Source organism: Narcine bancroftii, chromosome 2 (genome assembly GCF_036971445.1).
Source record: "Narcine bancroftii isolate sNarBan1 chromosome 2, sNarBan1.hap1, whole genome shotgun sequence".
Taxonomy (NCBI): domain Eukaryota; kingdom Metazoa; phylum Chordata; class Chondrichthyes; order Torpediniformes; family Narcinidae; genus Narcine; species Narcine bancroftii.
In genome coordinates, this window is record NC_091470.1 from 48,490,265 (window position 1) to 48,502,721 (window position 12,457).

Below are 12,457 nucleotides of genomic sequence, written 5' to 3' on the forward strand. Positions count from 1 at the left end.
AAAGCTGCAAAGAGCAGTGGGAAACTGGAAGATTGGGAAAACTTTAAGAGACAACAAGGGGTTACAAAGCGAGTAATAAGAAATGGGAAAAAGGATTATGAAAGTAAATTGGAACAAAATATAAAAACAGAAAGCAAAAAATTTTATAAATATATAAAACGGAAGAGGGTGGCCAGAGTTAACATAGGACCCTTGGAGGATGAGAAAGGAAAACTGGTAGAAAAAAATGAGGAAATGGCCGAGGCATTAAACAAATATTTTGTGTCAGTCTTCACGGTGGAAGACACGTCCAGCATGCCCAAGTGCAGAGTTAAGGATGCGAATGTTGGGGAGGCCTTGATAAAATAGTTGTTACAAAGGAAGTAGTGATGGAAAAACTAATGGGACTAAAGCCAGACAAATCACCTGGTCCTGATGATATGCATCCAAGGGTTCTGAAGGAAATGGCAGAAGTTATAGTTGATGCATTGGTGGTCATATACCAAAATTCCTTGGATTCTGGGCAGGTCCCGGCAGACTGGAAGACAGCAAATGTCACGCCACTTTTTAAGAAGGGATGTAGGCAGAAGACTGGAAATTATCGGCCAATTAGCTTGACGTCTGTAGTTGGAAAAATGCTTGAAGCCGTCATTAAAGATGAAATAGTGAAACTTTTGGAACATAAGGGTTCAATCAGGCAGACGCAGCATGGTTTTAGAAAGGGAAGATCTTGTTTGACAAACTTGTTAGGATTCTTTGAGGATATAATGGGTGCGGTGGATAGAGGGGAACAGGTTGGTGTTGTATATTTGGATTTCCAGAAAGCGTTTGATAAGGTGCCGCACAAGAGACTTATCAGTAAGTTATAGGAAAGTGGAGTCCGGGGAAGTATATTGGCCTGGATTGAAAATTGGTTGTCTGTCAGGAGGCAGAGAGTCAGGATAAATGGGAGTTTTTCAGGTTGGCAGAGAGTGGTAAGTGGGGTGCCACAGGGGTCAGTGTTAGGCCCACAACTGTTCATCATTTACATTGATGACTTGGAGGAGGGGACAAAATGTGGTGTAGCCAAGTTTGCGGATGACACCAAATTGAGTGGAAAAGCAAATTGTAATGAGGATGTGGAGAGTCTGCAGAGGGATACAGTTAAGCTGGATGAGTGGGCAAAGGTCTGGCAGATGGAGTACAATGTTAGTAAGTGTGAGGTTATCCACTTTGGCAAGAAAAATAAAAGAGCTGAATATTATTTAAAGGGTGAAAAACTACAGCAAGCTGTTGTGCAGAGGGACTTGGGAGTGCTTGTGCATGAATCGCAAAAAGTTAGGTTGCAGGTGCAGCAGGTTATTAAGAAGGCAAATGGAATGTTGGCCTTCATCGCTAGAGGAATTGAATTCAGGAGTAGGGAGATAATGTTGCAACTGTATAAGGTACTGGTGAGACCGCACCTGGAGTACTGTGTCCAGTTCTGGTCTCCATATTTGAGGAAGGATATACTGGCTTTGGAAACAGTCCAGAGGAGGTTTACTAGGTTGATCCCTGGGATGAAGGGGTTGACTTATGATGAAAGATTAAATCATCTAGGATTGTATTCGCTCGAGTTCAGAAGAATGAGAGGAGATCTTATAGAAACATATAGGATTATGAAGGGTATGGATAGGATAGATGTAGGAAGGTTTTTTGAGCTGGCTGGGGAAACTAAAACGAGAGGACACAGTCTCAAGATTCAGGGGAGTAGATTTAGGACAGAGATGAGGAAAAATAGTTTTTCCCCGAGAGTAGTGAATGTTTGGAATTCTCTATCCAGGGAAGTGGTTGAGGCTGCCTCATTAAACATATTTAAAATTCGGTTAGATAAATTTTTACATGATAGAGGAATTAGGGGATATGGGGAGAAGGCAGGTAGGTGGAGTTAGGTCATAAATTAGATCAGCCATGATCGTATTGAATGGCAGAGCAGGCTCGATGGGCCATTTTTGGCCTACTCCTGTTCCTACTTCCTATGTTCCTATGTTTGCACCCTAAAGGCCATGTATTTAAGGTGGGGAATGGGAAAGGCGGGATAAGTTCAAAGGAGATGAGTAGGTTAATTTTCTTTTACAGAGTGGTAGGTGCCAGGAACAAGCTGCCAGTAGTGGTGGAAGCAGATGTAACAGCACCATTAAAATGTTTCTAAAGAGACACATGAATATGGAATATACAGAGAATAACAAAATATGTAGCATGTGCAAGCAGCAGTTTTAGTTTAATTTCGGCACTGTGTTCAATGCAGACAATGTGGGCCAAAGGCCTGTCCTGTGATGTATTCTAAGACTACTTCTACAGAATAACTATACAGACAAATTAGCCTCAGCCCAGTTTCCTTTTTTATCCTGGCCAGTTGAATATCCATACAGAAAACAAGAATCTCAGCTCATTCAAATGTTTATGGAAATTCTTTTTGCTGTGAACATTTGTGTTGGAAGAAAATTCTATTACATCAAAGAAATTAGTAGATATTTAAACAAGGTTCTTTGATGAGGATAAAAATTATGTTAAGGTTCCATAATAGGATTGTAGGATGGTAGGGTCATTGTGATCTCAAAACCGTGGAGTTGGAGGGGGGACTCATTGGAAGCCAAGAAAATCAGCCTTCAGAAATTAAAGTATTTAGCATGGGAGTTGGGATGTTATGGTGAGGTTATATAAGACATTGGTGAGGCCAAATTTGGAGTATTGTGTGCAGTTCTTGTTGCCAAACTACAGGAAGGATGTCAGTAAGATTGAAAGAGTGCAGGGAAGATTTACACGAGTGGAGTTACAGGAAAAGATTAAGCAGGCTAGGACTTTATTCCTCGGAGCATAGACGAATGAGGGGAGATAAAAATGTGTTTAAAAGAATGTAATTAAAAGGTGTTCATAAGATGTGTTCAGAAGGTGCCTAAAACAGTAGAAACTCATATTATATGAAAAAGGGTTAAAATGCCAAAATATTTTAAATTTATCATTGTTTATTTCATTCTTTATTGGTAAGAATGGAACCATAATAGTATAGAGTGTCCGCCCACATTACCCAGGGGGAATTGTGGTATGTCGCGCATTCGAGCAAACGTTCCCACTGAGGAAACATCACCTGATCACTTTTGTGATTATTTCTCCCTATTTTCAGGGGTGTAACATAGACAGAGTAAATGCGAATAAGCTCTTTCCACTTAGATGAGCAGAAATAAATACTAGAGGACATGGCTTCAGGGTGAAATGGGAAAGGTTTGGAGCATGTTGTGGGAATTCCACACTGGAAGAGTGGTTGTGATAATTCACTAAGATGTTTCAAGCGTCAAAAAAATGTTGATGTAACATTTTGAGTAAAAATCCACACAAATGCTGGATGACCTCAGCAGGTCGGCACAAATGCTGGAGGACCTTGGCACAAATGCTGGAGGACCTTGGCACAAATGCTGGAGGACCTCGGCAGGGTGGCACAAATGCTGGAGGGCCTCGGCAGGGCGGCACAAATGCTGGAGGACCTCGGCAGGTCGGCACAAATGCTGGAGGACCTCGGCAGGTCGGCACAAATGCTGGAGGACCTCGGCAGGTCGGCACAAATGCTGGAGGACCTCGGCAGGTCGGCACAAATGGAGGACCTCGGCAGTCGGCACAAATTCTGGAGGACCTCGGCAGTCGGCACAAATTCTGGAGGATCTCGGCAGGTCGGCACAAATGCTGGAGGACCTAAGCAGGTCGGCACAAATGCTGGAGGACCTCGGCAGGTCGGCACAAATGCTGGAGGACCTCGGCAGGTCGGCACAAATGCTGGAGGACCTCGGCAGGTCGGCACAAATGCTGGAGGACCTCGGCAGGTCGGCACAAATGCTGGAGGACCTCGGCAGGTCGGCACAAATGCTGGAGGACCTCGACAGGTCGGCACAAATGCTGGAGGACCTCGGCAGGTCGGCACAAATGCTGGAGGACCTTGGCAGGTCGGCACAAATGCTGGAGGACCTAAGCAGGTCGGCACAAATGCTGGAGGACCTCGGCAGGACGGCACAAATACTAGAGGACCTCGGCAAGTTGGCAAAAATGCTGGAGGACCTCGATAGGTTGCTCAAATGCTGGAGGACCTCGGCAGGTTGCTCAAATGCTGGAGGACCTTGGTAGGTCGCTCAAATGCTGGAGGACCTTGGCAGGTCGGCACAAATGCTGGAGGAATTTGGCAGGTCGCTCAAATGCTGGAGGACCTCGGCAGGTTGGCACAAATACTGGAGGAATTCGGCAGGTCACTCTAATGCTGGAGAAACCCATTGTGTACCCCGAGCACAGTGTCGAGTAAGTTTTGCCGGGGGCGGGGGAGGGGGGTGGTTGTGTGTGTGTGTGTGTGTGTGTGTGTGTGTGTGTGTGTGTGTTAGCAGAGTGCAACCTGTAGCTGTGCCAAGTGATTCCGCCATGTAGTTAGGTCAAATGCACACACAAGTAAATGTATTTGAAAGTTCTTCATTAAGGAACTTTTACAAGTTGTGCGAGAGTTTACTGAGTGTTAGGTCTGCTTTGTTCATGAATGAGTGAGTCAAACACCAGACTGAGTCGAAATCAAGGTTCTTTGTTCTTTATTGCCGGATTGTAACACTTGCAACTAACAGTGTTAGTTGGAGAAGGCGCATTCTGCCGTTATCAGCAAGTGGTGTTTTTTTTATACCTCAGGATACGTACTTAGTAAATTATCATACCATTACATTGTCCAATGAATAAACTGTTGCTATCCTTCTCTGTTAGTCTGCTGCACATCATTCTTGTTAATGCAAAGCTTATCTTGAGTGTACAAGGTCACATCTGCATTCTGTTACTCCTTAGTACTGGGTGACTCCTTCTCCGGTCCCATCTCATGATGTTTTTACCTTACATGAGCCATAGCTATATATTATTTAGCAGTATATCATTGTAACTTACAGAGGGTATGTATTCTACTGTAACTGAGCTGGTATGTTGTCTGGAAAATGTATATATGTTTGATAATTGCATTCTAGTAAATGCTCCCACTGATGAAACATCACCTGATCATTTGTGATTATTTCTTCCCATTTTCATGGGTGTAACGTAGACAGAGTAAATGTGAGTAGGCTCTTTCCACTTAGATTAGGAGAGATAAATACAAGAGGACATGGCTTTAGGGTGAAAGGGAAAAGGTTTAGGGGGGAACAATTTCACTCAGAGTAGTGGAAGTGTGGAACAAGTTTCCATCTGATGTGGTAAATGGAGGCTTGCTCTTGAGTTTTAAAAATAAACTGGATAGATATATGGATGGGAGAAATCTGGAGGGTTATGGAATGGGTGCTGGTCAGTGGAACTAGCAGTATGATGTCTTTTGGACAGATTAGAAGGGCTGAATAGCCTGTTTTCTGTGTTGTAGTGTTCTATGGTTCTATGTATATGGTGTTTAAAATGAAATAATGAAAAAATTATTGACTAAAAATATTAAGTGTGAGGAAATCACAAAAAAATTGGTATGTGAAATTCAAGCCAGGCTAACATTTTTGCTGTGACCTGTCAGTAGAACCAGGTAGAAAACAAAACTGAGTATTACATATGAAGACATCCTTAGAAATTTTTTTATTTACATTACCTTATCCTGTAAGTGCAAATTATTTGCAAGAAATTCTTTAACTTCTTCATCTGTATCTTTCTGTTGATGGAAAAACATCAAGTGAAACTTTTAGCAGGATTAAGTTGTATTATTATGTTTGTGAAGAGACAGCAACAAATTTACTTATGATTTATTGTCATTACATGCTTCATTTTTACTTCATGACTGGAATATATCAGCAAAAGATATTTCGCAAGAGTTCCAAAATCAGAAAATGTTAAGAAGATGGTTTGAATTTAAGATGAAGGTACAGTTTGCTTTTAAATACACAAATTAATTCAGTCATGATCAAGCTTATGAATACTTCGACGTAAGTTGTCAAGATTATTGATAAAAAATCTATGCGAGACAGTACTCAAGAAAAAATGAAAAACTTACAAGACTGTATCTCTGCTTGGCCAATGTGATCAATTCTTGGTCTCCTGCACTGCACATATTTAAACCAATTGGAAGTAACTTTTTAACAGCTGCCACAATCAGTGACGTATGAATCGAGTAATAGTCACCTCTGCGCTTAATTTTTTTCCGTTCCTGACTTTGTCCTTCTGCCTAAAATAAATTAAGTTGTTTATGATAATGTAATATTTTGCATGAGAGATTTTTTTTCATAAAATTAAATAAGTTTTGCAGTTTATTGGGTGTTGTGTGGTATTGACAATATGGCTAAGCAATGTGTGCCATGTTATGAACTACAGCCACACACAAAATTCAGAATGCAGACAGAAATTATAAATCCAATACATTCCTCCACAATGCCAAATGTTTCCTTTCCTGATGGTGATAAAATGTTGACATTCGAAGCTATACACTTGTGTTACTTGTTCAACTAAATAATAGAAGAAACAATTCAATTCCTAAATAGAAGCCATTCATTCAAATGACTATCCTCTACGTGCATTTTAAAATTTAGTGTTGGTAAGATGCTTGAATAAAGGGACATTGAAGGTGAGATTTCTCCTATAGCTTACATTCTATACTATTGGTGTCTGAATCTTTATTCCTGTCATATAATTATCAACTGCTCAATATTAACTAAATTAGTACAAGCTAAGGACCTGAACATCATCTTTTTTGCCATGTATGTATCAGTTCTAATGTTATGTAGTTTAGCAAAGAGATCGATTTCATATCTCATGCAAGCAACCATATTGAGCAGTTTTTTTTAAAATCACAAAAACTACTTCATGCATCAAATATACAATCATAAGAAAGGAGTTCAGGAAGAAGGCCATTGCACCCTTCATTTCTGTTTCACCATTTAATAACCAGCCAATCCGATCTTGGCCCTAAAATTTCCTGCCCATTCTCCAGGATCCCCAATCCCCATTGAGTGCAAATATCAATCCGTTTAGCCCTTCAATGAATTGGTGTTATAATTATTTGGAGGGCGCAATTCCAGAAGATTCACAGCTCTGAGAGAAGAAATTCCTCCTCATCTCAGTCTTAAATTGGCAACCTTTTCTTTGCAGCTTATTTTATACTTCTACATGAAGTAACGATCTTCCCAATGTCCTGTAGCATTGCTGATATCTCATTCATCTCCAATATCTTCCAGCTATTGACCTGTAAATATGATGCCTTATTTTGCACTGCAATGTTGTGAGAAGAGTTTAAATCATTCTTCAATTGAAAACTTTTACGCACATGGTCCTGTGTAATTGTTAGAAAATGCTGAGAAGTAGAATATTCGTTTTGACCTCACTTCTTTCCTACTTTGCTGAGTGATGATGACATTGTTTAGTTGATGACAGTTGACTGCTCTAATAAATACCTAGGATAAACAGTTTTCCTCCATATACTGTAAGAACATTGCTTTAATATAATAGGCTGGAAATCACCACAGTATTGAAAAAGTTAGCACGCGGCGAGATTAACACAATATCAATGAATCACTCACAAAATAAAATAACAAATGATCAAAAACTGTCACAGTGGCCCGTGAGTATTTCATTCAAAAAAATCTGAACTTGTTCACATGTAACTGATCTCAGCAATAACAAAATATTTTAAAATAGCATTGCTGTCACAGCACACAGCATGGAAATGTGAATAACGCCCAAGAAAATGCATTACTTCAAGTATGCAAATAAGTTATACACTTGTGCAACTAATACAATGACAATGCAAATGGAATGTGTTGGTCAGCTGTGCTTATGATCGGTTAGATGCACACTGGCTTTGATTTCAGTGGTATTAATTCTCAGCTTCTCCAATTTTGGTTCATCCAAGGCTTGCTGTAGCTTTAAGCATCATAACATTCAACAAAATGTTACATTGCTCTCCCAAGAAGGCTGCTTGAACATTTCATTTTGCCACAACAACCAACTTCATTAGAATAATACTTCATGACTGCAACAGTGATTTAATCATTTTACTAATACTTCTGCTCAGAATTGTTCAACTTATGTTGCATTCCATTCTCTCCTAATTGCCCTCCATTTCCCCCAAGCCCTTCTGTGTAATTTTCTTTGAACGTTACTATCAAATAAGTTTCCATGAACTTTTGAAGCAATGCATTCCAGATCCACGGATGCTTCTGATAAAAGAAATGCACTCCATTCAAAAGTGACAAGATCTGATTTCTCATTGCTGATCCTTTTAATAACTAAAAATGGTTTCCTTTCTTGGTCCATAAAATAATTGCATTACTTGTTTTATATTGCAACTTCTTACCAAACTATAATTCCACATTTCTTGGCAGACCAGTGAGCTCAACCTCTTCCCTAAAGCAAATAATCTTTTTCATTGAAATTTATCCACTTCTCTTTAAAAGTGATCATTGAATTGGCTTCAATGTGTTCCATGTCATGACAAACTGTTCAGTCATTTACCAATCACTTGCCTGGCTCAGGAGGCTGACTCATTCATACACACAAATTGGGGTTACTAATAACATGTAATGTGTTGAACTTTTCAGTTGGCATAAAACTGGTGTACAGCGAGGAAGGTATTAGCAAAACTGCGAAAGACATAAATGTATGCAACACAGGGGAATCAAGCCTGCGAAAGATGTTGACGGAAAGCCATGATCTTAATATTCGGTGGAGTCAGCTGAAGCAGGCAGATGTTCCGATCCTCCTCCTGCTTATTATTTTCTTATGTAGACTGGTGAAATGAGCAGAGAAATAGCATGAATTTCAATGCAGAGAAATGCAAATCATAGTTAAGTAGAGTAAAAAGACTCAATAGAAATGAAGTTGAGCTAATGGCCAGTGGAAGAGCAATAGGCTAAATAACTTCTGAAATCTAACAAAGTGGTCATTTAAAATGGGGGCTGGATTGAAAATCAAGAGGAAACTTGGTAGTTAAGAATTGGCATACTTGCTTTAACTGAATCAGCTCCTTATTCCTGCCAGACAAGATGGGTCATTCCTACCCCCAATCAATTCTTTCGTTCAGTAGCTGAATCTCATTTTACCTGGCAGCATGAAGATCCAAGCTCAAATCATATCTGCTAGATTTAGATTGATTAATAAATCATGTCACTTCAGGTTACCAAGGACAAAGCCTGAATCTTCTTAAAACATTGGAACATTACATCCTGTCTTGATTTGATGATGAGCTGAAAATCCATTAAAATCGAATTATACCAAACCTAGCACTTAATAAGTTCAAAAATATATACACTATGTGAGATGGACAAGTGCTAAAAGCTCTAATGAAATATCCACTTTCTTCTGTCACATCGCCCAGTTTTATATCAAAATGTGTTAAACATCTGATAAACTGTTGAAAAATAAGGATCCACTAAGTTTGCAACCCTCACATTCATCACAGAGTGTGAAAACAATGAATGAACTATTAAAGTTTGGAGAGCAATTCAACCTCCCAGTTCTGCTAAAATTAATCAGTGAAGCACTGAATTAATTTATTGTTTTGGTACTTGAGATACATTCACTTCTGCATAGCCTGTCCAAAGGCTGTGCTTTGAGAGCTGATTTATACACATACTTCTCAGAAGCAGTACAATTTATGACAAGCAGAGTTAGTCTCCTGCAGAAGTTTCAGACAATGAACACAGTACAGTTTTCAGATAACTGCATGTGGTGTGAATGTGGGCACTTAAAAAACCTATGGGTGCCAAGCCTGTGATGGTGGTTTTTGAATGATGATGCAATCATGCACTCTGACCTTTTGGCCAACTCGTTTACATCGCTTTGAAAAGGAGGAAAGGCACAGAGGAAAATAAATACAAAAACATTAGTAATAAGGTAAAAATTAATAAACAAACAAATTTCACATGTTTTAATCATCATTATTTATCTGTGTTACAAGCATAAAAGGTAAGGCAAACCTGATGACAAGTTAAAGTGGGATTTAATTTTAGTGTTGTTAATTAATGCAAGAAGTTTACCTATTGGATTCTTAATGAACAATCCAAGATTTAGTTTCCATTCACATGACTTTGTTTTGTGCCCAAAAGGTGAGATGTGAAAACCTGGGAATGAAACTTTCCATTTCTGCACCATTGCCACTTCCATTGGATTCTGCAGGCAGTGGCATAATAAAGTATTATTTAAATTTTTTTTTAGACATTAAGCATGGTGATGGGCCCTTTCAGCCCATGCCGGCCAAATACCCCAACTAACGTACAACTCCTGTACATTTTGAAGGGTGTGAGGAAACCGGAGCATCCAGAGGAAACTCAAGCAGGCAGAGGGAAATTGCAAAAATTCCTTATGATACTGCCAAATTTGAACCACGCCACGCTAACCATGTCACCATTATCTCAAATCACATGCTTCAATGTCCAACCTCAGGTCAACATTTGCTGGAATTAGCATTTATTTTCCCATTAAATACAAACGGTTTCTCAGTAAGAATTTCAATTTTATGCTTACTTGGGAAAGAAAGTACTGTGGAGCTTAATATATAAGGAATTAGAATGTTTCCAATGTACACATATGAAGAGCTTCTTTCAGGGATTCATTTCACCTTGGGTCAAAATGTGCAAGGAAAATTATGAAAGCCAAATATTGCTTCAAAGTTCAGTTCCTATCATATCTTAAAACAATTATTTCATGGCTTACTTGATAAATAAAAAAAATAATCACTGTAATTATTTCCTCCATCCAATTTGGTTTATTTCTCAGCTTTGCTTTCTATTTGCAGCTTTCCATCTTAATTGAATCACTATAATTTTTGTAACTTTCGCATTAAAAGAAAGTGATACTTCAGGAAACATGTTTCTATCATCAAACAAAGGTGACAGTATCCTCCTTATGAGGAACCCAAATATTTGTCAAGAGTTCAAAAGTTTGTATCAAAATAAAGATTATAGAAATACAGGTCAGAGATTTGTGTCTTTTAAAAAATTAATTTTTGCAAGTCACATTGTGTCTCTCCTGCATTGAAGCTTTCACAGTTATTTCTTCTTTCTGGACTTTCTGATGAAGAGCCTTCTCCCGTCTTGTAGTAAGCTGGGGAAGACACTGTGGAGGTCTTTGCTGCAATATTCACATCATGTATGGCCTTGATTAAAGTGCTAGAAGACTGGAAGATGGCTAATGTGTGTTGTTTAAAAAGGGCAACAAGGACAAGCTGCACAATTACATGCTAGTGAGTTTAATATCAGTGGTTGGGAAATTGCTGGAGGGGATTCTGAGGGTTAGAGAACATTTAGAGAGGCAGGGCCTGATTGGAAGCAGTCAGCATGGATTTGTGTGTGGCAGATTGTGTCTCTCAAATCTTTTTTGAAGCGGTGACAAAGTGGATTGATGAGGAAAAGGCATTGGACATTGTATAATATATACTTTAGCAAGTCCTTTGACAAAGTCCTGCAAGGCAGGTTTGGCTTGAAGGTTAAATTACAATGTGAGCTGGTTCATTGGTTTCAAAACTAGTTTAATGGAAGTAGGAAGATGGTAGTCATGGAAGGATGTTATTCTTTTTGGAGGTCTGTGTTGCAGGTGTCATACTGGGTCCACTCTTTGCCATTGATATTAACAATTTGGATGGCAATGTAGTTAACATAATTATTAAATTTTCAGATGACACCAAAACTGGTGTAGTGGACAGTGAGGAAGGATATCTAAATTTCTATATCAGTTGGGAAGGTGGACTGAGAAGTTAACTCTGACAAGTAGGGGGGGGGGGGGGCTGAACTTTGGTAAGTCAAACCAAAGCAGGACTTGCACAATGAATGGGAGAGTAAGTATAAAGAAGCATAGTTCCATGAAAGTGGCAACTCAGGGGGACAAGGTGGCGAAGGTGTTTGGCATGCTTGCCCACATTGGGCAGGGTATTGAGTATAAAAACTGGGACCATGATTCAGCAGTAAAAAGCCTTGGTGAGACATCAGTTTACAAGATCACAAGGAAAAGGAACAGAAGCAGGTCATTTGGCACATTGAGTCTGCTCCGTGAAACCTCCCTGAGCTAAACTGTTCTTGCATCTCGTTCAAAGTTCTGGCCTTGTCCCCATATCCCATGATACCCTGACTAATTAGATACCTATCAATTTCCCCTTTAAATTCCCCCAAAGATCTGGCCTCCACAGCTGTATGTGGCAATGAATTCCACAAATCCACTACCCTCTGGCTAAAGAAATTTCTCCTAATCTCTGTTGTAAATTGATACTTTTTAATTCTAAGACAGCACCCTCTTGTCCTGGAATTACCCATCAGGGGAAACATTTACATCTACTCTGTCCAATCCATTCATTATTCAAAATGTTTAGAATACTATATGAAATTCTCATCATCCAGTTAATGGAAGGACTCAATCATCTGGAAGGGGTGCAAAGGAGATTCACCAGGATGATTCTGGGACTGGAGGACTTGAGTTATAGGAAGAGTTTGAAGAGGCCTGGTCTTTATTCCCTAGAGCAAATGGAGGTTTATGAGATCATGAAGTCTGTGGATAAAGT

The 12,457-nt window shown here is 39.4% G+C and overlaps 1 protein-coding gene across 2 annotated transcripts in view; it reads right to left on the bottom strand.

The window, feature by feature from the left end:
• ryr3 (ryanodine receptor 3) overlaps positions 1-12,457 on the bottom strand; it is a 448,180-nt gene that overhangs the window by 98,823 nt on the left and 336,900 nt on the right. The window contains exons 72-74 of one of the 2 annotated variants that reach the window (XM_069916619.1): positions 9,722-9,745; positions 5,969-6,139; positions 5,570-5,629 (exon numbers count right to left, since the gene is read on the bottom strand). In XM_069916619.1, the coding sequence (XP_069772720.1) occupies positions 5,570-5,629; positions 5,969-6,139; positions 9,722-9,745 (255 nt within the window). The remainder of the gene's footprint in view (positions 1-5,569; positions 5,630-5,968; positions 6,140-9,721; positions 9,746-12,457) is intronic. The other variant, XM_069916620.1, reaches the window with a different exon arrangement.